Genomic DNA, 27,959 nt, shown 5'->3' with positions numbered 1-27,959 from the left:
GGGCCGCGCCCGCTCCCCACGTGGCCGCGGGCTGGCGGGGCGGGGCGGCACCTCCTCTTCCGTGCGCCCCGCACAGCGGGAGCCCAGCCCGAGCGGTGCAGAGCCCGCGGTGGGCCGGCAGCCGCGGCCCCTGGCCCAACCCGAGCGAGCACCGCCGCGCCCCAGCCCGGTAAGTCCGCGCCTCTGCGCACCCTCCCCCACGAGCCGCAGGGGAAACTGAGTCCGAGCGAGGGAGCTCTTGGGACCGGGGAGGGGGGTTGGGGCAGCGCGGGGTGCGCCCCAGGGCGGCGGGCTCCGGGCTCCCAGCTCCGGGGCGGCGCCCCAGGAGCCCCTCGCACCAGGGCGCAGCCCATCGCGGACTGCCGACCCCCGCGCGGAGACGTGGCCCGCACGCACTGACGGCGGTGGCGGGTCGAGGGTCAGCCCGGCCAACGCCCCGCCCGCTGCGGGCAGAATTTCCCCTCCCCGCGGCCGCCACATCCTGACCATGAATCAGCCACAGTTGGGAAAATAAACTTCAAGTTCGGGTCGGCAGCCCGGGTAGCCCCGCGAGGCGCGCGCCGGCCGGAGGTCCCGCCTGTGCTGTTGTGTCTGTAGCTACTTGGGCGCAGGTGGGCGCACAGGGGGCCCTGGCACCCCCACAGGCAGGCCTTGGGGGCATGAGTCCCCATCACTGCTCGGGGTTCCTCCTGGCTGGGGCTGGTAAGCCTGGGGGTGGGAGGCTGGTTCTGTGCTCCTCCAGCCCCACCCCTGAACCTCCTTCCTAAGGAGGGAACTGAGGAATGAGCATGACCTCAAGAAGGAACTGGGGTCACCACTTCCATCAGCCCCCAGCTGCTCCCGGGGAGCTCAGGCGGTGGATTCTGTGTGCCTGGCCTCCTGAGGTTCTGTAACCTAGGGCCCCAGGATGGTGGCCGGCCTCAGTTTGTGACCACAGCGTTAGTGCCCCATCCTGGCCGGCCACACCAGGAGTCCATGTAGGCGGAGATGGCCATGACCCTGGGAGAGCTGCAGTTGGGAACTTCCCTTCCCACCAGCCCCGCCTCCTGCCCCCTCAGGCAGTGGGACCTGGGCAGGACTTTTACCTGCTCTGGGCCTCAGTTTCCCCATCTGCACCCTGAAGGATGGGGACAGTGGTTCAGGCGTGGACCTTCTCCCTGTGGCTCTCAGTGGAGAGGAAGAGACCCAGAGCAAATGCCTCAGATGCCTCCACGGTGCTGTCCAGGGCAGAGAGCCTTTGGGGAGAGGGTGCTGCAGACCTAGGGTATCAAGTATCCGCATTCAGTGCCAGGTCTGGAGTCTGGGGCCTCGCAGTCAGTGCCACACTCCCTCACCAGGGCAGCACCAACTCCTGATTTAAAAAGCCAGGTTGGGCAGTAGCCCCCAGCTGACCCCTGCCCAGGCCCCACCTTCCGCCTCCCCCGAGGAGCTCGGGGCTGATGGACAGGTCATCCGAGGGGCCCTGCTGGGGAGGGGACCAGGGTGATCTGTCTGTCAAGGTTGCACTGCTTTCCAGCAGAGAGTTAACTCTCAGGTGAGGCCCCCCCCCCATTCTGTGGAGGTGCTGATGGCTGTCGGAGCTAATTGCACACACCCCACATGCCGGGACCTGGGAGCTCCTAACCTTACGTACACTCTGTTCGCCTTTCATCAAAGTGCAGTGATTTTCCAGGCTGGAAAAGTTAACAGGTGCCTGAGGGCTGGGGAGGGATGGAAGGCAGCCGGAAAATGTCGGGCACTGCCGGCAGGTGCAGGGCATGATGCGGTCGCCCTGGCTCTGAACCAGGGCAGGGAGTGTTCTCCAGGGCACCCAGAGGAGGAACCGGAGGCAAAGTTCCCCCACAGTCAGGGATGGGGTCTGACTGAGCTGCCTGGATCCTTCCTGCTCTGGTCTTGCACACAGCGGGTATCTAGTAGTTGCATGGTTCGAGGCCCAGTGGACACAGTGGATTGGGAACGGCATTTCCACCTCTATTTCAGGACAGTGGACAGAAGTGGGTCTAGAGGAGACAGCCCAGGATAGGTTGAGGCCGGGCAGGAGCCAGTCTCTTCGGGGCTGTCCCCAGACAGCACCACACCTGGGAGACCCTGGATGCCCAAGATGATGAGGCTGGTTTCAACCCATAAGGAAGGAGTGCATGTGAGGGGTTGAACTCCCCATCGCTGGAGGTGTGAGAGCAGGGTCTGACCCCGGCTGCCTACCAGCACCACCCTGGGAAGGAGGGTCTTGCCCGTTCCTCCTCTGAACACGGGGCAGACTGGTCCTGAGTGGGTGTGGGGTCTGTTCATACAGCTGCCCCATCTACGCAGCATGTAGAGAAAACTCCAAGATGAAGGGAAGCTCTTTGGCGGTGACCGCCAGCCTCCTCCCCAGCCAGGCAGGGAGAGAGGGGCAGGGTGGGCCTGCACCTTCCCCAGGTGTGACTAAGGAAGGGACGGACTGGGTGTGGGGCTTCTCCGGCCCCGCTCTGCCAGGTGCTCAGCAGAGCCTGGCCTGTGCACGGCAGCATTGCCCAGTGCCCTGAGCAGGGTCTGTGTGCAGAATGAGCGAATGAGCACAGGAACGAATGAGCCAGCCTGCCACGTTCCTGCCCCATGGCCTCCAACCCTCACACCGACCCAGTGAGGCGTGGGTACTGTGATTACCATCTGTTTCCCAGAAGAGGAAACTGAGGCACGAGGCTGTTGGGTTGTAGAATCAGCAGTGCCATTGTGGCAGGACACATTTATAAAGCCCCTACTGTGTGCATCAGCTTCTATGCTCACCTCACTGCTCCAGTGGGCTAGAGTGCGGGCGTACAGGAAGTGCTTCCCTGGGGTCAAGGTGAGAACTGGCTGGTCCCAGGGGGGCACCTGGAAGCCAAGGCTAGCCCCATGTCCCTCGTCACTGCCACAGAGACCTGTGGGGTCCCAGCACCACCACTCTGGGAATAAGAGAGCTTTGTCCTGGCCAAGCAGCACCCCTGGGACTCCCAACAGGGGAGGGGGCGGGCACCGGGGCACCTACCTGTGTGACTCCAGAGCAGCCCATGCAGACCTGGGGGATGGTCACAGATGCTGGCATGACTAGACCACACAGAGGCCCCTGCCCCGGGGCGACCTGAGGACAGAATGCCTTCTTCTGCCTGCCCCGCCCCCCCCCCCCGGCTCCCCTCCACCCAGACCCACCTCATCCCTGCAGTTTTCCCTGGTCAGGGCACCCTCCCGTGTGCTGCTGCCGCACCCTCCACCACCCCCCTCCCTGTGAGCTGGGTCCAGGCGGGGAAAGAGGGGCTGGAAGGAGGACAAGAGCCCCCTGCTCCCATGAGCTTGGCCTGGGCGACCCCACAGGGAAGGCAGAGCCCCACCGAGCCGGAGTGAGTGGCCAGGGCCACTGAGGGTCATCGGGTAGAGCCATCCATGGGTGGGAGACCAGTCAGGAAACACACCTGGGGGGGTGGGGGCAGACTGTGCTTCCCATTTAGTAGATGGTGCCTCTGAGGCCTAACCTCCAAGCCTGGCGTTGAGGCTAAGCCAGGGCACAGTGGGTCGGAGAGGAGGAGGCCAGTTCCGCACACACACGGAGCCCTGGGTGATGGCTTCCCTGCACTGTCCCCAGCGCCCATCATGCCCAGCCAGTGCCCGTCCCCACACACGCTCACACACACGTGCGTGCACCCACACACATGCACTCACACAAACACACACACGCACTCTCACACACACACACACATGCGTGCGCACTCACACACATGCACACTCTCACACACACACCCCGTGGGGCAGGGGGTTCTCTGTTCCTGAGCTCAACCTTGGCCTTGCCGAGTGCCGGTGGACATGAGTGTGGATGTCAGCATGGGCCCTGGCCAGCTGTGTCAGAGGGCCTCAGTCTCCCCGTCTGTGCCTGGTCCCAGGTCCTCCTGGGCCCCGGGTGTGGCCTCAGTGTGCAGCCTGCTACCCCCGCCGTCTGTGTCCCCATGCCCAGGTCCCCATTTCTGCTCAAGTATAGCTTGGCACACAAGAGCAGGGAGGCCAACGTCTGCTCTTCGGCCGGCCCTGGGGGGGAGGCGCTCCCTGTCCCCCTTCCCTGCCTGTCTCTACCTTCCCCGTGTGTAGACATGAGTGTCTGAGAACAGAAGCCCCACGTGCCCAGATGGGATCCTGCCCGTTTGGAGGCACCTACGACCCTGCCTGGTGCTTCCGGGCTGCATGGAGGCGGGGACAGAGGAGGTGGGGGGCCCAGCCCAGGAGGGACCGTGCAGGCCAGGCAGACCTAGTGGCCAGCAGGTGGAACTGGCTCAACCAACCCAGCATCCCTAGAGAACATCCCGGCCATTTTAGGATGAGAAAACCAAATCCTCAATGGGCCTGGCCCTAGGCAACTGGCAAGGAATGCCTCGGGGTGTCTCGTGCTGGACACTGAGTGTCTTGCTCACCCGCCGAGCCTGGGGGTCCAGGGACCGAGTGGGGGCTGCTCCCAGCTCGATGTTGGCCCCCGGCAGCCTGGCTGAGGAGGAGGAGGCAGCGGTGGACACAGTGGATGGGTGGGCACTTGGGAATTTCCAGGGCCCGGTTTACAGATGGCGTCCTGTGGATCTATCAGCAGGCTCAGGGGTGGGCATTGACATGCTCGTCCCCATTGAGGACTGCAGCCAGGGCCCTGGCAAGTCCTGTGCGTTGTCCAAGGGACACAGCCAGGCCATGGCAGAGCCTGACCTCACCCAGAAGCTGAGCCGTCCTCTGTCCCCAGGGCCCTAGCCGCAGCCCCTGGCAGTGCCAGGCGGCCCCTCCCCCCTCCATCCACTGCTTTGCTCTCCCTGCTCCCGGGCTGGAGGCTGGGACGTGGGCCAGGGCCAGGGGCTGGGACAGGCAGTGGGCGGTCCTCAGCTGCACCCCACCAGCCTGAGGCCTGAGACAGGCACCACATGCGGGCATCAAGGGTCCTCCCAGGCCGGGAGAGGCCTTTCCCGAGGGCAGCAGGGAGACAGGGAGGGACATGGGACCTCCTGGAGGAGGCATCTCTGAGCTGCATCTGATCTTGGGGGGCAGAACCCAGGAAGGAGGGATTTTGGTGCCAGCCTGAGGTCTTGGTGGGGCCCAGGGGAGGCTCTGAGGGTAGAAGGTGCGCCTGCAGTAGAACAGCCCCAGATTCAAACGCCGCCCTGCCCCCTGGGGGCCAGCCAGCTCCTCACGCTCCTCACACCCAGCCACAGGTCCGTACCGCTCACTCCCCTCAAGCAGTCACCGACGGAACTGGCCACCCCATGCCGGCCGCTCTCCTGTGCTGGGGCAAAGGCCGGCAGCCCCTTCCCGCCTCGGGCCGCCAGACTCTGGACCCGAACCCTGAGCATGTCATGTCGGAGGCGTCCAGGCCCTCCAGGGAGCACCCGCCCCCCAGCCTGGCCTTCCTCTTCCACGCAGCTGGGGAGATGGAGAACTGGGCGGCAGCGAGAGGGCAGACCCAGTCCTTGTGAGAGCCCTCAGTGCAGGTGGAAGCGAAAGTTCAGCTTCCTGGCGTAGGTGCCTCCGCCCTTCCTGCCCGCCCCTATGAGCAAGCCATCCACTGGGGGAGGCGGGATCCCAGACCAACCCCAGCCCTTTCCCAGAAATGCAGACACACAGTGTCGGGCCCAGGGCTGCACTGCAAGCACCCGCCTCCCAGTGAGCAAGGGGCTCCAGAGCTGCCCACCACCCTCTAGCAGGTGTTTCCTGTTTGACCAAGTCCATGCTCTACACCAGGGCAGCCCTCTCTGTGGCTTTTCTGTGGCTTCCACCCGCTTCTATCCTAACCCCTGGAGGAGGCAAACAGGCCACCCGCTTCTATCCTAACCCCTGGAGGAGGCAAACAGGCCACCCGCTTCTATCCTAACCCCTGGAGGAGGCAAACAGGCCACCCGCTTCTATCCTAACCCCTGGAGGAGGCAAACAGGCCACCCGCTTCTATCCTAACCCCTGGAGGAGGCAAACAGGCCACCCGCTTCTATCCTAACCCCTGGAGGAGGCAAACAGGCCACCCGCTTCTATCCTAACCCCTGGAGGAGGCAAACAGGCCACCCGCTTCTATCCTAACCCCTGGAGGAGGCAAACAGGCCACCCGCTTCTATCCTAACCCCTGGAGGAGGCAAACAGGCCACCCGCTTCTATCCTAACCCCTGGAGGAGGCAAACAGGCCAGGCTTGGGCACCGCATGTCTGGTATCAGTCCCACCTGCCCCCAAATCCCAGGCCTGGCTTCCCTGACCAGCGGTGTTGCCTGGCTCTCAGCACCAGCCTGCCCAGCCCAGCCCAGCCCCCTCGGTCCCCCTCCACCCTGCGTGCCACAAGGGAGACCAGCTGCCGGCTCTGCCCTGCGTCCCTGGCGACCTGCGCTGGGGGTGGGCCCCTCTGAGCCCAGTTCCCCTCAGAGACTGTGGGCCTTCTCTGTCACTGTGCTCTTTCTCTCTTTCTAATTATGAAAATGACCACATGCACCCCAGAAGCAACTTCTGTTAGCATTCAGGCATGTGTCTGGTGGGACACGCTGGATGGCTGAAATCCTACACAGTACGACTTGGTGTCCTACTTCCTGTCTCTGTTTTTAATTCAGCACCACTGTGGAGGTCTTGGTGCCCACCCGCCCCCAAGCAGCCCCTCCTGTCTTGTTGCTGGATGCACAGTGGCCCGGCAGGCCCCCTCACACACGGTGGGATTGGGGGTTGGCGTTCATGGGAGGGCTTGGGAGGCACAGGCCCCACACTCCATCCTGGGACTGCAGGCAGCAGGGGGCTGGAGCGCTCCTTGCACGGGAGACCGGCCAGGGGCCCATGAGGACACCACCCCTTGGTGAAGGCCGTCTGCACTCTGTGCCTGGGGATGGATGGGCAGTGGGTAGGCACCCAGTTGTTCCTCCTTCCCCAAGGCCCACTGTGCACGGCCTCCGGCCCGGGATGAGCCCCTGGTGGGTGACCCACGCTAGTCCTTTGAGGGCTTCTGGCCTGGTGGGGAAGGTGGTGCATGCACCGGAGGCTTGAAAGGAGCCCAGGTGATGGGAGGGAGGGACATGGGGCATCTGAGTAGGAATCAGCTCCAGGGGCATCCCCCAATCCTGCAGGGCCCCGACTGCCCCTGAGCTCCAGGGAATTGCTGCTGGAAACACGATACAAGGGTTGCCAGGCAGTGGAAAAATTTGGAGCTAAAAATACAGTGTGGCAGCCCCTGCCTCCCAGTTCCGGAACCCCGCTTCTGCCATTGTACCCGCCTTCCCCAAGGAAGACAAGCTCACTCTCTGCACCCCGCCCCCGCGCCCTCACTGGCTCCGGGCCCAGAAGCACCCCGGCCCCTGTGCTGACGCTGGCAGGGCCGCCCTGAGGCTGCCTCCCCACAGCAGCCAGCCCCTCCCCCGGGTGCCCCTGTTGCCAGCTGGTGCCTCCCCTCCCCCTCACTCCCACCCCGGGCCCCCCAGCGCCTCCCCCAGCTCTCGCAGTGATCTCGGAACAGAAGGCCAAACCCGCTCCTCCAGGGTGCTGAGCGCTGGCATTTCTCTGGGCTTCCCCACCCCCACCACACTGTTCAGACCCCAGGGGGCCCATGCGGGGGCGGTGGGGGGGACCTCCCAGCAGCCATGCCCATGACCCAGTTTGGTGCCCAGTGCCCACCTCAGGAGGCCCTCCCTCTCTGGGTCAGTTTCTCCATCTGCATGGCAGGGGCTGGACTCTGAGGTCGGGGGGGGGGCGGGGAGGGGGCAGCTTCGACCCTGCCCCCTGTCCCCCTCCAGGAACACACTCTGCTTGACAGACGCCTGCCAGGCAGGGGCGGTGCCTTCCCATGAGTCAGCACAGCTGCCTGCGCATGTAGGTGCCTGGATGGAGGTGCCAGTACTGCTGTGCGGGGCTGGCTGGGCGTGGGCAGAAAGGCAGATGGGCGACCACGTCTCCTCCTGGTCCTCATGGGCTGGGTGAGCTCGGGTGAGCAGCGCACCGGGTCAGTGGACTGACCCAGGTGAGGGGGAAGGCATGACCCTGCCCCAGCGGGAACCCCACTTTATTGGTACAACAAAATTGAGCGCTGAAGAAGCATTGGGGAACGTGCCACTCATGTCAGAGCCCCAGTATCTTCCTCTGCAAAAGGCCCCTGCCCACCAGAGTTCCCCCGGTGCAGGGGGAAGGACGGACTGCCTGCGGGGCACTTGGGGGTTGCTGAAGCGCCCCCACCTTTCAGCTGCCCGAGGGACTGGGTAGGGCCTGAACGGCCAGGTATTTGGACCCTGGAAGACAGTCGTGCTCTACAACGGGTGGTGCCTGCCGCAGAAAAAGGCTCTGCAGATGCAAATTCCTGCGCTGGCCCCGCCTCCGGCAGGCTCTGACCCCACCCCCATGTGGGGTGGGGGGGCCCAGAGATCACATTCCTGAGCGTGTGGCCCCGCCCCACCCTGACTAGGCGGAGTCTGGGAGGGTCCCTGCGACCCCGCCCTGTCTAGGCGCCAGGCTGGCTTGCCGCCAGACCCTCAGCCCACGGGTTGGGCAGGGCCGGGCAGGCCGGCGGGCGGGGCCGGGCAGCCCGTGGACGGTATGACAACAGCCAGGAGCGCTTGTGAGCGCTCACTCGGTGCCCGCCGGGTCCAGTTTATCCACTGGGAACCCCACAGCACCTGTCAATTGACAGACCGGGAGCAGAGGGGGGAGTCCCATCCCCAGGAGCACACAGCCAGTAAGCCCAGGGGTCTGGCTCCTGCCTTCCAGCGCGCCGCCACCCACGCAGGTCCCGGCTATCGCCGGGAAGGCTTGTTCCCCACCGTTCTCCTGACAGCAGCAAATGCCTCCTTCCCTCTGGGGCTCCCGGCAGAAACGTTCAACCACCATCCGCACAGGGACAGGCTGTGTCTTCGGAGCTGCTCCTGGCAGAGACTGGGTCACCACCCCCTGAATTTGGCTGAGACTCCAGGCCGGCAGGAGAGTGGGAGCGCCTTATAGTTTGATTATATGTATACGCGGTCATGGTTCCTATGGACGTATAGCGTTCTATCCGTGTATACAGTGTGTGCATGTGGAGCGCGTCTAGGCATCCTGTCTGTTGTCAGGTGTGCGATATCACATGCCTGTATGTGAGGCATTCGAATACATATGTACATGTGATATGCTGTGTGTGTACTGTTCTGTGCGCGTGTATGACGCATGCGTGGAGCGTGTAACTTCTGTGCGCGTGTATGACGCGTGCGTGGAGCATGTACTGTTCTGTGCGTGGGTATGACACGTGCGTGGAGCGTGAAACTGTTCTGTGCACATGTATGATGCGTGCGTGGAGCGTGTACTACTCTGTGCACACGTATAATGCACGCATGGAGGGGCATGACCAGCTTGTGAAACTCAGCTCCAGGGCACACAGCTTAGGATCCTTCGTGGGCAGGCAGGTAGACAGGGCTGATCACCTCCTGCAAGGGGGCCCCTGCAGGTGGGGTCTTTTGGGGTAGTGAGCTGGGGGTGCACAGGGAGGCCTAGGCATTGCTAGGTGGGGCGCTCTGGGCTATGCAGGCTGTCTGGGAGAGGTTGTTTTCTGCATCTAGGGACCCCTGTGGCTCTTGGCTAGAGAAGACCCTTAGGATGCTGGAGGCCTGGCCTGGGAGAGTTCATGCTCCAGCCACTCAGCCTGTGCCAAGGAAACAGGGACTTGGGCCAGTGGGGCGGGGGTGGGGCAGGGAAGGGAGGGTCAGTCCTGGCTGCGCCTTTAAGCGGCAGCACCCAAGGTGGGCGGCAGTGTGTGCAAAGACCGCTTGCTGTGCTTTTCATGGTGCCGGGAGCAGCCCCCTCCCCTGGCCCCAGGAGACTGCCCAGGAGGGACCAGAGCCACAGCTGGAGGCCGGGCAGCTCAGAGGGCAGCAGTGATGAGAAGCCAGGAGAGTGCGAGGGGCAGCCTGAGGCAGGGCCTGGAATGGGTGGGCAGAGGCAGCCAGAAGGTCTTGCGCATCTGGGTGAGTGGACGGTGGGGGAGGGGGGCGGGTGGTGAAACCGTGCCGTCACAGGGAGGGCTGACGGACACCCCGACCCCCCTGCAGGGACGCCCATACCCCCTGCCTCTCTGGATGCTCCCAGTGGGCAGATGCCGGAGGTTCGGGTGAGGACGGGGTGGCTCACACAGGACGAGTGGCCTGGTGGGCCCAGAGCCGGTTCGCACGCAGGCCGGAGCCTCTCTTCCCCTCAACCAGACCGCCTCCCTGGGGCACCCCCACGAGCCTGCCTGGCACTCAGCCAGGCAGGAGGATGAGGGGCTGGGTGGGGGGCTGGACTCCTGGCGTGGACCCACTGCAAACAGAGGAGGGGCTGCTGGAATGCCGGGCCATCCCATGCCTGGGGCTCTGGGGGAACTCGGGGAGCACAAAGGACACCCAAGACACTGACCAAGGCAGAGGGGGAGTGGGGCCTCCAGGAGTGCCAGCCATGAGCCAGGCCAGGGACAGGCACCCAGGCTCCTGTCCTCACTCCACCTCTATCTCCTGTAGGACCTCAGATGGCCCCTGGAGTCTCCCCTTAACGTACCGGGTCCAGCAGCCCTGAGAGGGAGGCTGGGCTGGATGGCCAGCCTCTCTCTGGCCACCCTCTGCCTGGGGTCTAGGCTCACTCGGTTCTGCCCTTTCCAATTCTGGGGACTGGGCATGTGACCTGGCTTCTCTAGGTACCACCCTCCTTTCCTCTCCTGTAACGTGGGGCGGCTGGGGACCTGGGGGGGGGGGGCAGTGGCGGGGCCAGGCCCTGGGCATGAGGCTCGGTGGTCCTGCCGTGCTCTGCTTCCCGGGCACCCTCTCAGCAGCTCCATGCTGTCCTTCTCACGCACTAAATACAAGACCCGAGCCATACATGGTCACAGGAGAGCCTGGGCTGCCCCTGACCTTTGAGGCCAGTCCCCAGCGGCTCTGGCTGAGGACAGCGTCACCGTCGAGGGCCCCGAGGAGGGGGGCTTAGTGGGTGTGGCAAAGACACAGTCACGGCCGGCCTGTCCTCTTGGGAGAAGGCAGGGTTGGGGGGCATTCTGGGTGGGGGGCTCACACCTGTCAAGCCTGCATCGAGTAGAGCTCCACATGCCAAGGGCCTCGGGGGACATCCGGTCCTCTGCCCACACAGATGGACGAACTGAGGGCCTCAGAGGCCAGGCTGCTTTCCCACGGGGCCCTGGCCTTGCTCGTGATGGGGTGGGGGGGCGCTGGGCATGACCCTCGAGTTGGCCCCTTCCCCAGCCTGATGGCGTGGGCAGCCCCTAAGTGCCCAGGGTCTGGAACGGCCCCTCCCGGTTGCCCCTATCTGACCCTGGCCCTGGGGCAGGGGAAGTGCTCCTAGGACAAGATAAGGGAGCCCCAGAGATGCCACTTCTGTTGCATCGTCACCACTGGGTCAGTGGTGTTCCTGCCAGTGTAGCCGCCTCGAGGTCCTCGGGTGGACAGGGAGGCGGTGCTGCTGCCCACTCGGCCGATGTGCAGCTCATCAGGGGTGTGCACGAGGAGAAGCCTGGGACGGGGGCGGCCCTGACGACGGGACGAGGGCACAGTGTCCCCCGGGCAGGCCCGTCTGGCAGGCGGTGGGAGACACCGAGGCAGAGGACACTGCCTCCCCCCGCAGGCTGGGGGCTCACACCCGTCTCCCCCTGGCCCCGCAGGTCGGCAAGATGTCGGTGAAGGAGGGTGCACAGCGCAAGTGGGCCACACTGAAGGAGAAGCTGGGGCCGCAGGACTCAGACCCCACGGAGGCCAACCTGGAGAGTGCGGAGCCCGAGCTGTGCATCCGGCTGCTGCAGATGCCCTCCGTGGTCAACTACTCGGGCCTGCGCAAGCGTCTGGAGAGCAGCGACGGCGGCTGGATGGTGCAGTTCCTGGAGCAGAGCGGCCTGGACCTGCTGCTCGAGGCCCTGGCGCGCCTGTCCGGCCGCGGGGTGGCCCGCATTGCCGACGCCCTGCTGCAGCTCACCTGCATCAGCTGCGTGCGCGCCGTCATGAACTCGCAGCAGGGCATTGAGTACATCCTGAGCAACCAGGCCTACGTGCACCAGCTCTCCCTGGGTGAGCCGCAGCCTGCTGCCGGGCACACACACACCCCTTCGCGACTCAGTACAGAGGCTCCCGGCCTCCAAGGGCAGTGGGAGGGGTGGGGTCGCAGGAGAGAACTCAGCAAGGCAGCAGGGAGGGCGTCCTGGAGGAAGAAACCAGGCTCCCGTTCGCCCCAAGTCCGAGCCCTCCAGGTCAGCTCAGAGCCATGGTCGTCCAGCTGCTGCGCCTAGTTGTCCCTCTGGTCCGTGACTCCGCCTGGCCTTTCCGTCCAGCCCTGTGCTTGTCCACACCCCGCCCCGTCCCCCCGGCTCCAGCCTACGGCGCCCCTCCCTCCCACCTGCCACCCTGGTTCGTGCCCTGGCAGCCAGACTCACCTGGGCCAAAAACGCAAGTCCACCCTAGTAGCCCTGTTTACCTTCCACCTGGCTCCAAGCCCCTGACCTCCGCGGGGCCACAGCCCTTCAGTTCTGGCCAGCACTTGAAGCTGGTGGCATCTTCTTCCACCTTTCCCCACACCCCTACCCCTGCCCATTCGGTGCCCTGCTCCCACCGCCTGCTCAGGCTACTCTGTGCCTTTGTGCACCTGCTGACTCCTTAAGTTCTCGCTCACGGTCACCTCCTCCAGGAAGTCTCCCCAGGCTGCACCCAGCATCAGTCTCCTACCTTTGGGAGTGACCTCAGGTGGCCCTTAGTGAACAGGGGTCACTGTGTGTCCCTCGCCTGTCAAGCTGTGCTGCTCTATGGCGGATGGTTGGAGCTCCGGGAGGGGGCAGGGACAGTGGGTCGGCCCGTGGGGGTGGGCGAGTGTCTGTGTGGGTGAGCAGGGACCGCTCTCAGAACTAAGGCCCAGCCCAAGCTGACCGTCCCTGCGGGGCCTGGCGCTCGGGTCCTGCAGGGGATCAGCGCCGGTGCAGAGCGCCCCCTGGTGTCCACCTGCAGGCCCTGCTTGTCCCGCTGGAGGGGGGGGTTCTGTCCGAGGGTCAGACGCGTGGGGAAGGGCCGCAGGGAGGAGGAGGAGGAGCCCAGGCCTGGGATCGATGGCGGGGGGACCCACTGAGCCTCCCCGGCCCTCGGCAGCTCTGGACACGTCCAACGTGATGGTCAAGAAGCAGGTGTTCGAGCTGCTGGCCGCCTTGTGCATCTACTCCCCCGAGGGCCACATGCTGACCCTGGATGCCCTGGACCACTACAAGGTGAGCCGCGGGGCGCCTGGGTCCACGCTGGGCCAGGGCGCGTGCTGACCCTCGCCCGCCCTGCAGACGGTGTGCAACCAGCAGTACCGCTTCAGTGTCATCATGACTGAGCTCTCCGATAGCGACAACGTGCCCTACGTCGTCACCCTGCTCAGTGTGATCAACGCCATCATCCTGGGCCCCGAGGACCTCCGCACCCGCACCCAGCTGCGTGGGGAGTTCACTGGTAAGTGCCCGCGGCCCGCCCCGGTGCCTCCTGCAGGAGATGCCCGCCCCCCCCACTCCCCTAGGGCCCCGGACATGAGTCCTGTATGGCTCTCAATGTGAGGCTGATCCCCCAGTTCGTCCTGCCAGGGGTGGCAGTGACCATTTAGCGGGGACGACCGTGTTGCCCTCCGGAGCGTTCTGGGTACCTGTAGCAATGGCAGGGTCCCCCTCCCGCCCATGGGCTGGGTGTTCTGGGTGGGTGGAATGAGCCCAAGGAGAGTGCAGAGGGGAAGGCATCGGAAGACGCAAGCAACCCGGGGTGGGGGGCTGACCAGAGCGGTCTCTGAGGCCCGCTGACCCCGCTGTCCCTCCCCAGGGTTGCAGCTGCTGGACACCCTGACACGGCTGCGGTGAGTGCCCACCGCTGTCTCCAAAGCCAGGCTCACCCTTCCCTCGGGTCCCACGCAGCACCACCTCCAGAGGGGCAGAGGCGGCTTCCAGGAGTGGCCCCAATGGGCCCACCCCGCTGGACCCAGGTCCCAGTGACAGTGCAGTCTGCCGTCGTTCACACTGCCTGACGGGCCACCCTGCAGAACCGCTCTGCCCAGGGGCTTGGGGGCTGCCAGATACGACACAGGACACCCCGTCAAGCAGGAGTGTAGACGGACACCAGAGCGTTCTAGCATAAGCATATCCCAGATTCGCATAGGACACACTCATGCTACATATCATTCGCTGTTTTCCTGAAATTCAAACTTATTTGGGTTCTGGGAACCCACGCAGCTGAGAATGCCCCTCCCAGGCCCCATCAGGACCACTCTCCTGGGTGGGGCCACCTGTCCCAGCTACAGGGCCACGTGCCCAGCACAGCCCCGTTCAGAGAGGTCTGTGCGTCTGTCCAGGCTCGGGGGAGATGGGGGGGCAGCAGCCTCAGCCCACCCAGCCCCTCTCGCCCCAGGGACCTGGAGGATGCCGACCTGCTGATCCAGCTGGAGGCCTTCGACGAGGCCAAGGCTGAGGATGAGGAGGAGCTCCTGCGCGTCTGCGGGGGCATCAACATGAACAGCCATCAAGAGGTCTTTGCTTCTGTGTTCCACAAGGTGAGCTGGGGCGGGGCAAGCTGGGCCTGTCTCCAGAGGTGGGGGTCCAGGGCTCAGACACGGCTGTCTTCCCTGACCTGGAGACCCCACCCCGACCAGAGCAGTGGGGCCAGATCTGGAGCCACATCAGGGAGCAGCGAGGGATCAGGGGGCTGGAGACAGGAGGAGCCCGGAGCTGGAGTGGGCAGCCTGGGGGCAGTCTTTGCTGTCACAGGCACCGAGCCAAGGCCACGGGACCCAGGAGGACAGCGTCCCAAAGACCTGGGCTGCCCAGAGGTAGCTGAGCTGTCCTGGGCCCCCACAGGCGGGCTGCCTCGAATGGCCTGAGGGGCTTCCGGACCAGCAGAAGGCCAGGAGGCCGTGTTCTGGTTCAGCTCAGGCCCTCCCTGGCCGGGACCTCCTGTCTTTCACTGAACCCACGGCTCTCAGCCAGGGGACGAGTGTCGCCAGGGGGCATCCAGAAACATCTGGACACATTTGGGGTGGTCTCAGTCGGGCAAGGGGTACTACCGGCTTCAGGCAGGTGGAGACCAGGGATGCTGTGAGACCTCCCACAATGCCCAGGGCAGCCCCCCGCGTGGAGAGGTGTCCAACCCCAAATATCACCAGTGCGGCAGTCAGGGAGCCCCGGCTCTGGTTCATCCAGAGCGGTGACGGGGTGGACGTTCCTGGCAGTCTGAAGCCTGCCGCTGTCAGCCTGCCCCAGGGAGGGCACGGCTGCCCATCCACCCTTTTCCTTGCCCCCCAGGTGAGCTGCTCCCCAGCCTCTGCCCAGCTGCTGTCCATGCTGCAGGGCCTCCTCTACCTGGAGCCCACCCTCCCCTCCAGCCAGCTGCTCTGGGAGGCTCTGGAGAACCTGGTGAACCGAGCCGTGCTCCTGGCCAGTGACGGTGAGCAGGTGGGGCAGATGGGGGCGTCCTGCCCACAGCGCCCTCCCTGACCCCAACCCAGCAGGCACAGTGGGGTCTTAGACCGTTGTGGGAGGGTCCCGTCCTTGGCCCCTCACCCACCCTCTGTCTGAGGGCAGTGGCCATGCCTTGCCTGCCGCCCACCACCCACCTCCTCTGGCGCCTGCCCTGACCCTGGACACCCCCTCCACAGTCCAGGAATGCACCCTAGAAGAGATGGTGGAGCGGCTCCTGTCCGTCAAGGGGCGGCCACGCCCAAGCTCCCTGAACAAGGCCCACAAGAGCGTCCAGGCCGACCTAGGCCAGAGTCAGAAGGGCAGCGTGCCCCAAAACAGTGGTGCCCTGAAGGCGGGTGTGGAGGGCCGCCAGCCTGAGGCCGACCTCACCAGCCTGCACACCGTCGACGTCCAGGGCTCGAGCAGCATGGTCGCCCCACAGCCGCGGGCGCCCACCCCAGCCCCACCTGCACCCCCACTCCCCGGCTCCCCTGCAGGGCCTCCTCCCCCGCCCCTACCTCCCCCACTGCCAAGCCTGGGGGCCCTGGCCCCCCCACCCCCTCCCCCACTGCCAGGCCTGGGGGCCCCCCCACCCCCTCCCCCACTGCCAGGCCTGGGGGCCCCCCCACCCCCTCCCCCACTGCCAGGCCTGGGGGCCCCCCCACCCCCTCCAGCACCCCTGCTGCCTGTCTCGGGTGGGGTCCTCCCTCCCCCACTCCCGGGCACGGGATGCCCCCCTCCACCCCCACCCCTGCCGGATCTGTCTGGCTCCTCTAGGGTGGGTGGTGAGGAGATCATTGTGGCCCACGTGAGCCACAGCCTGGACTCTGCCTGGGTCCCAAGCCACCGGCGAGTAAACCCTCCCACTCTGCGCATGAAGAAGCTCAACTGGCAGAAGCTGCCGTCCAAGGTGGCACAAGGTGAGGACCCCCCGGTCCGCGTGAGTGGCTGCCTTCCCGTGGCCGGGGGCTGGGCCCTGCTGGGCGAGTGGCCCGCCGTGCCTGCAGCATCCCTGCTCCTGTCTGGGCCTAGGCCCAGGCGTGAGCCTGACCGGAGACACCTCATGTGCAGAGCACAACTCCATGTGGGCCTCGCTGAACAGCCTGAGTGCCGAGGTCGTGGAGCCCGACTTCCCCAGCATCGAGCGGCTCTTCTGCTTCCCCCAGGCCAAGCCCAAGGAGCACGTGGCCGCCCCAGCCAGGAAGGAGCCCAAGGAGGTGGGGCCGGGCTGGGGCTTGGGCTGGGGCTTGGGCTGGGGCTTGGACGGGGGCCTCTGTGCTGCTCTCAGGGACCAACACCAGGGCCGGGGTGTTTTCCAGATCACTTTTCTGGACTCCAAGAAGAGCCTGAACCTCAACATCTTCCTGAAGCAGTTCAAATGGTGAGCAGCCCCTCCTGGCGAGTCCCCTCCCCTCCCCTCCCCGGCACCTCCCATCTTGGGCTGCGCAGTGCCCTCTGCAGGCCGCTCCTGGGAATTGCACACCCCCCTCCCCGGGGCCAGTCAGCTGCAGACCGCCCCAGCTGGGGGCCCGGGAGAGCACCCGTCCCCACTTCCTGAGGAAGCTGAGGCCCAGACAGCAGCGGGCAGTGCTCCCGGCCCCCAAGTCCTTGCCTGCAGCTGCTGGGCACTGGCTCCTGCCAGGGAGCTCCCTGGGCATGCATGAGCCGGCCTGCCTGGGTCCTGAGCAGCCCCCTGGAAGGAGGAGCAGAGGGTGCAGACCCGGAGGGCGGTATTCAGCCCCCAGCCTCGTTACTGTGTGACCCCAGCCAGGGGGTTTGCCTTCTCTGTGGCCCAGCAGCTCGGGCCCCCAGGCAGCAGAGAGATCGTGGGCTGAGGGCAGCCCCTGACTGGCAGGGTCCCCAGGAGCCCACAGGAGGCGGCCATGCTCCCTGGGCTCCCACCCCAAGCACGCCCTCTCTCCTGCAGCTCCAACGAGGACGTCACTGCTATGATCCGGGCTGGGGACACCACCAAATTCGACGTGGAGGTTCTCAAGCAGCTCCTCAAGCTCCTTCCTGAAAAGCACGAGGTGAGTGGGAAAGAGCCTGCGGGCCCTGCCCTGGGGGCCCCCAGCAAGGGACAGAGGAGAGGACACATGGACACACGGTCCGGAGCCGCACGGAACTGTGCTGGACATGAGTGGGCCCTGGCGGGGCAGGTACACGCAGGTGCCGGGCAGTGCAGGGGGCTTCCGGGGGGGGATGGGAGCTGGAATCCCATGTGTGGGCCCCTCCCTGCAGATCGAAAACCTGCGCTCCTTCACAGAGGATCGGGCCAAGCTGGCCAACGCCGACCAGTTCTACCTCCTGCTGCTGGGCATTCCCTGGTGAGTGGGCAGCCCTCGGACCCCAGGGCCCATTGGTGGGGAAGGGGCAGGGGGGAGCTGGGCCCAGACCTTGAGGAGGGAGTGGGGCTGTGCAGACTGTTCCCTCGGGACTCCGCGAGGGCTGCACATATCACTCACGCGCCCACCTGCTCTGATAGGGAGGGGCGCCCTGCAGGGAGGCACCTGCCCTCCTGGGCGCACCTGGTGCTTGTCTCACGTGCCCCTTCCCGGGCCCTACCCCAGGCCTGCTGAGTCCACCGCTGGGACCTCGCCCAGGAACGTGCACATTGAACAGGGCCAGGCCATCGGCCCCCGAGCTGGGGGCCCAGCACCAGTGAGGGGGGGCCCCGTGCCTGATCTCCTGCTCTGTCCCCAGCTACCAGCTGCGGGTAGAGTGCTTGCTACTGTGTGAGGGCACGGCCGTCGTGTTGGACATGGTGCAGCCCAAGGCCCGGCTGGTCCTCGCTGCCTGCAACAGTGAGTGGGGGGCAAAGCCTGGGGCTGCGGGGGACCTGGCACCTGGAGAGCAAGCGGTCCCAGGGGCGCTGACCTTCCCCACCTCACCACAGACACACAGACACACCCCTGCTCTGAGACCCACACCGTGCACGTGCACTCGTGTGCATCTGCCGACACGTGCACACGGACACAGGCAGGCACCCATACAGAGCTGCATGTGTGCACATAGTCACACGCGCACACACAGACGCAGGCCCCCGTGCACACAACGAGCGTGCACACACAGGTACATGCTCAGGGACACACATGTGCACACTCACCGCTTTCTCCAAATGAGGGACGAGCAAGACCATACCCAAGCCCCGGGGCAGGGACGCAGGCAGTGGACATCCACTCCCATCCTGGCCACAGAGCCAGGAAGGCCACCCTCCCCGAAGCCCCAAGGGATGACTGGGGGAGACCCCCCCGGGGAGGCCACAGCTACAACCTTCAGCCTTCTGGGAGCTTCCTCTCAGCAGCGTCACCCCCAGAAGGGGGCAGTGATGGTCTGCGCCCGGGGCGGGGAGGGTGCAGGGAGTGCTGACGGTAGCAGACCTGTACCCAGAGCCCCTGAGCCTGTTCACGGTGGGGGGGATTCCAGCCACCCTGCCCACCCCTGGACCGCGCCCGGGGGAGGCGAGTGAAGAACCCCACGCCACAGCCTCAGACCCCGTGCAGCAGTCTCCCCTCCCTCAGCCCTGGTGCCCTCCCACAGGCCTGCTCACCAGCCACCGGCTGCCCATCTTCTGCCAGCTGATCCTGAAAATTGGAAACTTCCTTAACTACGTAAGCGAGCCCCTCCTGCCCCCACCACCCCCGCCCCCCCCCGCCAGGCGGCAGGGGCCCTCACTCCTGACCCGGACCCTCGCAGGGCAGCCACACGGGGGATGCGGATGGCTTCAAGATCAGTACGCTGCTGAAGCTCACGGAAACCAAGTCCCAGCAGAGCCGCGTGACGCTGCTGCACCACGTGCTGGAGGTGGGGCCGTGGGCTGGCCCCCGAGGCTCGGGCATCCCCGGGGCCAGGGTGTTGCCACGGGGCTCTCACTGGACACGTCCTGTTGCAGGAGGTGGAGAAAAGCCACCCAGACCTCCTGCAGCTGCCCCGGGACCTGGAGCAGCCCTCCCAGGCAGCGGGGTAGGTGCCCCCTGCCCCCACACCGGCGCCCCCCCAGCCCCCTGACCTGCACTGGCACCCCCCCACCCACCCACCTCACCTGCGCTGGCGCCCTCCTCTGGTCCTGGCCAGTGAGGTGGCTGGGCCACGCTAGGCCCCCAGGAACCACTGCCCCATAGAAGGCTCACTTTCACCTCAGACTAGGACCTTGGGTCCATCATGGCCTGTCCCCACGTGATTTACAGGAGGAAACAGGCCTGGGGGAGGCAGGGAGTGACCTGGTCACGGTCACGCCAGGGGCCAGGCTGACGCCACCTCTTTACAAGGTTGAGCCTCACAACAGCCCGTGTGGAAGGCTGCGCCACTCCCATTGCACAGATAGGGAAACTGAGGCCCAGGCAAGTGGGGCTGCATTTATGGGGTCCCTCAGCCCAGAGGGGCAGCTCAGGGAGGGTGGCCTGGACCTTCCAACTTCAGGTACCTGCTACTACAGAGGGTTCTCAGGCCTGAGAGCCAAAGATGGGCTGAGCCACCGGGGTCACTGTCCCAGCATTTCACCCCCAGCACCGCTTGGCCCTTCCCAGAGCCCTGATGTGTTTCTAGCAAACTGCGGGTGTGTGGTCCAGCGTCCCCCGCTGTCCCTCTGCGGGCAAGGGGCTCCGCTGACCCCACAAGACTGGACATCAGCTGTCACCTGACCCTGCGGGGCTTGGGGTGTTTTTCAGGATCAACCTTGAGCTCATCCGTTCCGAGTCCAGCACCAACCTGAAGAAGCTTCTGGAGATAGAGCGGAAGGTGTCCTCCTCCATCCCTGAGGTGCAGGAGCAGTACACGCAGCGCATCCAGGCAAGCCAGGGCCGGGGTCTGGGCCAGGGGGGCGATGCTGGATCGTCTCCAGGGCGGGTGGGGGCCTTGCTGCGGGTGCGGCAGCCTAGGTCCGCGAACCAGGCAGGGGCCGGTGAGCATGGGGGAGGACAGAGCCAGGGCCAGGGGCCCTGCAGGAGGACAGCATGCTGTCCCTGGTCCCAAGGTGGCTCCTGCAAGTGAGGGGCTTCCCCGATCCCAGGGGCCGCAGTGCCCAGACCTCCTGGTCCCGCTGTCTGTGGGGGCCACTGCAGGTAGCCATCCGGCCCGGGCCCCACCCTGCCCCCAGGGCTGTGACGTGCCCCCTGCCCCCAGGCCAGCATCGAGGCCTGCCAGGCGCTGGATGAGGTGCTCCAGGCTGTCGAGCAGAAGAAGCTGGAGTTGGCTAGTTACCTGTGCGAGGAAGCTCAGCAGCTGTCCCTGGAGGACACGTTCAGCACCATGAAGACCTTCCGGGACCTCTTCATCCGCGCCCTGAAGGTGGGCCGGGCCGCACCCCCTCGCCGACCTCGGGCAGAGCAGCTGGAAGCACCCCTTAGTGCCAGGCTCGCGTCGTCCCTCGAGGGCTGGGGTCACAGGCTCCGTGTCCACCTGTGTCCACCCGCGCAGGAGAACAAGGACCGGAAGGAGCAGGCCGCGAAGGCTGAGAGGAGGAAGCAGCAGCTGGCGGAGGAAGAGGCGCGGAGGCCGCGGGCGGAGGACGGGAAGCCTGGTGAGGCCGGGCCCGGCGGGGGGGCGGGAGAGCTGGGGGCGGCCCGGCGGGGGGGCGGGAGAGCTGGGGGCGGCCCGGCTGGGGGGCCGGGGAGAGCTGGGGGGGCGGGAGAGCTGGGGGGGCGGGAGAGCTGGGGGGCGGGGAGGGGGGACAGCCCGGCGGGGGGCCGGGAGAGCCGGGGGGGGGGGTGGGGGGCGGGGAGGGGGGACAGCCCGGCGGGGGGCCGGGAGAGCCGGGGGGGGGGGTGGGGGGCGGGGAGGGGGGACAGCCCGGCGGGGGGCCGGGAGAGCGGGGGGGGGGGGGGGCGGGGAGAGCTGGGGGACGGCCCGGCGGGGGGCCGGGGAGAGCTGGGGGGGCGGGAGAGCTGGGGGGCAGGGAGAGCTGGGGGGCGGCCCGGCTGGGGGGCCGGGGAGAGCTGGGGGGGTGGCGGGGAGAGCTGGGGGACAGACCGGCTGGGGGGCCGGGGAGAGCTGGGGGGGCAGGCCTCCATGGGGCCAGGTCTGCAAGTCCTCCGTGCTGGTGCTCGACCCCCATCCTTGAAGTTCTTGGGGCACCGCCCACCCTCTCCAGGTCATCTCCTTTTCAGCGTCACCCGGGTGGGCTCCAGGGACCCACAGGCAGCCTCTCTGAGGGTCTCTGGGGCTTCTCAGTCAGGAGGGGAGTCGGGAAGCAGGAGGAAGTGTGTGTCATCGATGCCCTGCTGGCCGACATCAGGAAGGGCTTCCAGCTGCGGAAGACGGCCCGTGGCCGAGGGGACGCGGAGTGGGGCAGCAAGGCGGCTGCCACGGACCCGCCGAGGGACAAGGCGCCTGGTGAGACCCTCTCCCGCCTCTCATCACCATTTCCCTCCTGCCGTCCTTGCTGCCCGCCCCCCCTCCGGGAAGCCCTCTCTGACCTCACAGGAGAGTCCTCCGGGCTGCTCCCTTGTTGCCTGAGAAATGGCATGGCCACGAGGTGGGGCTAGAGGGGCAGCTCGGCCTCCTGGTGTCCAGTCCGCAGCGAGGGCCTTTGACAGGCGCCCCTGTCCCCCGGGCCCAGAGATGCTGAGGTGGTGGGAGAGGTGGGCACGGGGCCTGGGGGAGGGGCGCTCCACTCAGCGTGGCTGCTCGGTGGGGGGGCGCCCTAGGGAGGCTGAAGTCAGCCCAGTGCCCCCTGCTCGGCCACACCGTGGGCCTGCTCTCTGGGAACCCACACCTGGAGGCCACCAGGGAAGTCTCCTGGGGCTGTGGGCTCTGCAAGGCTGGTGGCATTTAGGTAGAAGCTGGGATGGATGGAGGCCTCCCTCTCAGGCACATCCTCAGGATGGTCTGGGAGTCGGGGCCCACCCTCAGCTGCCATGTCCTGTGTCCACAGCGGCCCCCAGAGTCCCCTCCGGAGGCACCGGCTGCCCCACCTCTGAGCCCCGGGGCTGGGACCTCTCAGATGCCACTGCCCCGGGCCCACAGCCTCCTGCAGACCCGTCAGAGGAGGGCGGGCCTGGGCCCCTGGAGAGGCGTTCTTCTTGGTACACGGACGCCAGCGATGTCCTGACCACCAAGGACCCCCAGAGCCCCCAGCCTTCTCAGGGCACCTGGCCCGTGGTGCTGGGAGATGCTCAGGCCCTAAAGCCTCTCAAGCTCTCTGGTAACAAGCCCCCCGGGGCCACAGGGTCGAGCCAAGATGCTGAAGACCCCACAGCCCCTCAGGGCGTCTGCCTGGCTGAGGCCGACAGCACCGTGGAGGGGCCGCCGGACGCAGCTGCCCGCGGCCGCAGTGCCCAGCTCCCCGCCACAGGCCCTGGTGTGGCTGGGGATGGGGACCAGGAGGGCACAGCCCCAGATTCTGCACTGGACACGTCCTTGGACAAGTCCTTCTCTGAGGACACAGTCACGGACTCTTCAGGGTCCGGCACTCTCCCCAGGGCCCGGGGACACTCCTCAAAGAAGACGGGCAAGCGAAGGAAGAAGCGCCCCTCAAGGAGCCAGGAAGGTAACTTGGGGCTCCCCTCCCGTCATTCCTCGTCCCCTGGCAGCAGGGGACCTGGGTGGGCAGGGCACATGGGGCTTGGGGGCATTGGCGTGTGACCCACAGCGGGACCTCGAGCTCTGAGCCACGGCCGGCCATTCCCTCCTCTCCCCCCAAGAGTGGGTGATGCCCAGGACACCCCACGTCCTGCAGGAGAGGAGATGGCCACCCTCCTGCTCATGAGAGGAGCAGCTTCGGGAGGGGGGAGCACTGCCCTTGTCCCCATGCCCCTCGCCCACCAACTCCCGTTTCACACCGTCCCCAGCAGGAGTGGTGGCCGGGGCGGGTGTGGCCAGGGGCTGCCTGAGGCCCAGCCGTGTTTGGCTCCGCATCCACGCAGCCCGAGTGCCGGGCGGCCTGGCCCCAGCTCCGAGTTCAGGGTAGGTCAGGAACAAGCTGTTGAGTGACTTCTCTTATTTGAAAGCAGAGGTTGTCCCTGACTCTGACGATAATAAAACAAAAAGACTCTGTGTGATTCAGTAAGGTACGTACCCGTGCTGGCGCCGCGCACTAATGGTGGTCGCAGAGGCCAGGCCTGCACCCAGCCCCTCCTGGACGCTAACCCGCTTCCTCCAGCCCACCTGGGCCTGTCAGCAAGCCTGCCCGCCTCTGCCGCTGGTGGTGGGACCCGCCTGGCTTCTGCCTTCCCCTCCCTCTCTGGAAGGGCAGGAGCCGTGCCTTGCTTAGCGGGTGTCTCCGCTGTGGCCAGGTGTGACCTTGGAGCTGTGCGCTGGCAAATAGGTCTCAGGGCGGGGGGGGGGGGGCTTTGATGGCGGAGGGGGGGCTCTGATGGCGGGGGTGGCTTGGCCTCCTAGGCCTGGCAGGACAGACGGAGGTTGCCCCTGTCCCAAGTGGTCTGGCTAACCCGGGGCTTTCTTGACTCCTATCCCCCAGAGTGGCACCTTTATTCTGAGACCTTCCATGAGGCACACCCCAGCCCTCTTCTGGCCCTTGTCGGACCACAAATGTCCCCAGGGAGGCAGTGAAGGACAGAGACAGTCCCAGGGGCCGGCTGCCAGGGAGAAGCAGGCCACAAGCCCTCTCCAAGGAATGGACGGACCTCCCCTCCCTGGCGGCCAGGTCCTGGGGACCACAAATGGGTCTGTAGGCACATCCCGGGTCCACTGCACCAGGCCTCCCAGGACCCCCGAGGATGGGCAGGACCGTCATTGTCTCTGACGTGGCCCGAGAGGCTCACAGATGCAGACAGACAGGCCCGGGGTCCCTACTGCATTCTGGACTGTGCTAGGGGCGGGCAGACCAGTTCATCACAAGCAGGGAGCCACCTGGTTCTGCACACACCTGCACCCAGCTCGGTGCCACGGTGCTGTGCTGACCTGCAGGATTCGGGGCACAGAGGAGAGGTCCAGCGGGGCCAGAGGAAGCAAAGGCAGGAGCCAGGTCAGATGTATCCCTCTTTACAGTTTATCCTCACTATTGGGCACAGCCTTTAGTCTCAGTTCCAGAGTTTGCTCCTGGGGTTACTTTCTGAGCTTGGCTCTCTGGTGGGAAACACCAGCGTTAGCAAGTGGGGCCGAGTGGTCTGCGGGTTTGGGGGGCTGGCAGCCACATGTGGCCACTGCCCAGGGAAAGATCAGGGTGCCCAGCACAGCTCTGTGCTCTCTGTGGACCGCCCCCGCCCTCCAGCATAGCGGCCCCGCTCCCCCACCCTGGGCCCCAGCATCCCAGTGGCTGGGGGCAGGAGAAAGGAATGCCACCCTCCTTGTCTCCTCAACCTTTTATTTGGAAAAACTTCAACCAGACAGGGAATTTGCAAGATCATAACGAGCACCACATACCCTTCACCCTGAAAGGTCAAGAACTTGCAAAAAATAGCGAAATTACCAGCATTTGCTGCATTGCTCTCAACTTTACGAAAGGGTTTGAGAGTTAGAGGCACCATGCCACTTGAACCCAGCCCCCAGGGTCTCCTGAGAATGAGGCTGCTCTCCCCACCCGCCACCCAGGACGTTTCGGGGTCTGTCGTGTGCAGCCCCAGGCCCCAGCAGGGCCCGGGCAGGGGTCCCACCTTGCCTGGTTGTTTTGGCTTGTTGGAAGTGAGACGCCCCCTCCCCCCCCGGGACCATACATCCAGCCTCTGTCTGTCTCAGGCGGCACCCGTGTGGAAGGCACCTTCACTTCAGGGGTGTCCCACGACCGCCCCCCCACTGCTTCTGGATTGTGTTTGGGGCAGGAATTCAACACACGTGATGTGGGTCCTCCCCAGAGCCCCTCAAGAGGGGCTTGGGGCCTTTTATCCCCTGGGTGGGGGCCTGGATGCCGATTACCTGGTTGAGGTGATGATTTGGAAGCCCCCTGCTATGTGGTGCCCCAGCCCCACCTTGCCCTGGGTCCTGGCACCCTGGGGGGGGCTGACAGAAACCCTGCTCTGAATGACTTTTGACTTTTATTCTCACTTCTGTGCCCTATCTCTTTCAAGCATGATCCTCAAACCCATCTGTTCAAGACCCACAGGGAGCCTGTGGTGGCCATGGGGGCGGGGCATTTGCAGGGAAGAGCTGAGCAAGGGCCCCTGGACCAGAGGGCTTTGGTGGGCAGGGGGCCTGCAGCTGGCAGGGACTGTGGAGGTGGGGCCCTGGTGCCCTGGGGACCAGAGCTGGAAAAAGACAAGTCAGGAGGCATCCAGTATAAGGGGTGGATAGGGAAGCAACTGAGGAAGCTCCAGGGAGAGGCAACAATGGGGACTGATGAGGGTAGACGGTGTGGCATGGGCCTGGGGGGAGGGCAGGGCCTGGGGGGAGGGCAGGGCCTTGGCTGGTGGTGAGGGGAGAGAGCAGGGCCTGGGGCGGGTGGGAGAAAGCAGGACCTCTGGTAGGGGGAGAGAGCAGGGCCTGGGGGAGAGAGAAGGGCCTGGGGGAGAGAGCAGGGCCTGGGGGGGTGGAGAGCAGGGTCTGGGGGGGTGGAGAGCAGGGTCTGGGGGGCGGTGGAGAGCAGGGCCTGGGCAGGGGTGGTGGGGGAGAGCAAGGCCTGGGGGGCGGTGGAGCGCAGGGCCTGGGGGGGTGGAGAGCAGGGTCTGGGGGGCGGTGGAGAGCAGGGCCTGGGCAGGGGTGGTGGGGGAGAGCAGGGCCTGGGGGGCGGTGGAGCGCAGGGTCTGGCGGGGGCAGGGGAGCAGGCCCAGAGATCCAGGTGGACAAGAGTCAGCTGGCTGGGGGTCATCCCAGCACCTTCCACCTGCAAGGGTCTTGCTGCTCAAGAGCAAGGGCCTGGGGTCAGCGTGGACCCGGGGAGACACAGCACACAGGCCGCCAGGCCATGGTGACGGGACCACAAGAGCCTGGGGACCTGGCGGCAGGCACCTTGGCACTGTCCCCAGCAAGTCTGCTCCTAACGATGCCATTTCCTCTCGCTCCCCACAGGCCTCAGCCTTAAGCCCAAAGCCAAGTGAGAGTGCCCGCGGCCGGCCCCCACACAGCAGTGGGCCCCTGGATGTACTGCTGAGTGGGGCTCCTCCAGGGCCAGGCTGGAACTGGGCCCCTGAGAAACCAAAACTCTGTGCCTTACCCTCCAGGGCGGTGGGCCTCCCAGAGCTGCTCGGGGGCATTCTGGCCGAGACCCCGGCAGGCACCAGGCCCGGCCCCCTGCCCCCTCCTGGACAGCCTGCACGCCCCCAGCCCTCTTGTGGTCTGCTTTCTGAATGCCGATGCCCACGCCTGCACCCGCATGCACCACAGCACCCCTACGGGCAGGTGGGCAGTGGCTATGTCCCCGGGGCGCCTCTCAGCTTGCGCCCTGCCCTCCAGCCACCTGGTGCCCAGATGCTTCTGGAGACAGGCCCTCACAGACCTCTCCCCACAAAGCCATGGGAGCCAGGCAGAGCTGGAGCTCCCACACCCCCACCCGCTGCCTCCTCACCCAGCCCCGGTCCCCTGCTCCCAGCTCTGCCTCTCAACCTGTGGCTGGGCTGGAGCTGAGTGGTTTTTAACTGAAATATGATTGTTTATGCATCTCTGCTCTTCTGTGGTAGCTGAGTTGGGCATAGGTGGCGGGAGGGAGGACCCTAGGGCCTGGGCTAGGGGCAGGCTGGCCGGCATCACCACAAACAGGCCGTGGTCCCCCCGCTCAGCAAATGGAGGCGGGAGGGATCCCATGCGCCTGGCCCCCGTCCCGGTACCCCCAGCCCTGGCTGCCACGGCCAGGGCCTGGCCGCCTTGTCGCCAGAATGACTGTCCCTACCGCTGCCTCCTCCAGAGGGACCGGGCTCTCCCCGCGCTGGGCTGAGAGGAGGCCGAGGACCCAGGCCTGGTGGCTGCCAGCTCCCCCTACCCCACCCCTGCCCCAGGTGTGTGCTCCCGAGGCTGGCGTCTGCAGAGGCTCAGACCAATAAAGAAGAAAAGAGCTGGCCCCGGGAGCAGCGACGTGGCATTCAGGAGCAGCGGGCAAACGTGCAGTGACCTTTCCCAGCGGCTGTGCTGACGTGGGTGGGCGGAGGCGGGCCTGCCTGCTTCCAAAACACCCCCGGGACGGGGGCAGAGCCGGTGCCAGACAGACCCCAGAGTGGGGGCGAGGGGAGCCCAGAACGTCCATGCAGAAATCTCACCCGCTGAGTCTTCGGCGGATTTACAAGGCCTTCGAGCACCGGGATCAGTTCTAGAACATATTCCGTCATCCCCCCAAAGTTCCCTTAGCAGCCACTCCCCATGCCGCCTCCCCCAGCCCCCAAATCTGCTTTTTCTCTCCATAGATTTGCTTTCTGTGGACGTTTCCTATAAATGGAGTCCCACTACATGGCCTTTCGTGGCCGGCTTCTCCCACGTAGCGTGTGCTCGGGATTCACCATGTTGTAGCATGTGGTGGGGTGGGATTCCGCCGTCTGGGTGGGCCTCGCCCTGCCTCACGGTGTGGACACCCCCGGGGGGGGTTTCCGTGGGAAGCTGCTGTGAATATCCACAGGCTGGTCTGCGTGTGGACGTGGGTTTTGGTTTCTCACAGGCCGGCTCAGTAACTGTTTAGGAAACTGCGAGGTGTCTTCCAAAGCGGTGGCCCCGTTTTGCACTCGAGGATGTGAGCACCTGTGCAGGCGTCTGAGG

At 65.8% G+C, this 27,959-nt stretch overlaps 1 protein-coding gene across 3 annotated transcripts; it reads left to right on the top strand.

Annotated features, from left to right (window-relative positions):
* Nucleotides 1-57: 57 nt before the first annotated feature.
* Nucleotides 58-26,881, top strand: INF2 (inverted formin 2). 3 transcript variants are annotated; one of them, XM_088024426.1, is made up of 23 exons: nucleotides 58-169; nucleotides 11,598-11,997; nucleotides 13,063-13,178; nucleotides 13,245-13,404; nucleotides 13,762-13,795; nucleotides 14,344-14,485; nucleotides 15,234-15,375; nucleotides 15,587-16,309; nucleotides 16,461-16,606; nucleotides 16,709-16,770; nucleotides 17,317-17,419; nucleotides 17,631-17,716; nucleotides 18,093-18,193; nucleotides 18,930-19,000; nucleotides 19,086-19,193; nucleotides 19,282-19,352; nucleotides 20,057-20,177; nucleotides 20,511-20,675; nucleotides 20,805-20,907; nucleotides 21,558-21,719; nucleotides 22,261-22,875; nucleotides 23,336-23,395; nucleotides 26,289-26,881. In XM_088024426.1, the coding sequence occupies exons 2-22, from the start codon at nucleotides 11,607-11,609 to the stop codon at nucleotides 23,392-23,394; spliced, it is 3,681 nt and encodes a 1,226-aa protein (XP_087880552.1). In that variant the 5' UTR covers nucleotides 58-169; nucleotides 11,598-11,606; the 3' UTR covers nucleotide 23,395; nucleotides 26,289-26,881. The 3 variants fall into 3 exon arrangements, with proteins under 3 accessions (XP_087880552.1, XP_087880551.1, XP_027956169.2); XM_088024425.1 differs by having other exon boundaries at nucleotides 88-169; nucleotides 23,339-23,395; XM_028100368.2 differs by lacking the exon at nucleotides 23,336-23,395 and having other exon boundaries at nucleotides 88-169.
* The last annotated feature ends 1,078 nt before the right edge of the window (nucleotides 26,882-27,959 follow it).

Source organism: Eumetopias jubatus, unplaced genomic scaffold (genome assembly GCF_037043125.1).
Source record: "Eumetopias jubatus isolate StellerSeaLion01/CBP00866 unplaced genomic scaffold, mEumJub1_p1.0 scaffold_7, whole genome shotgun sequence".
Taxonomy (NCBI): domain Eukaryota; kingdom Metazoa; phylum Chordata; class Mammalia; order Carnivora; family Otariidae; genus Eumetopias; species Eumetopias jubatus.
This window is presented reverse-complemented; position numbering and strand designations above follow the sequence as displayed.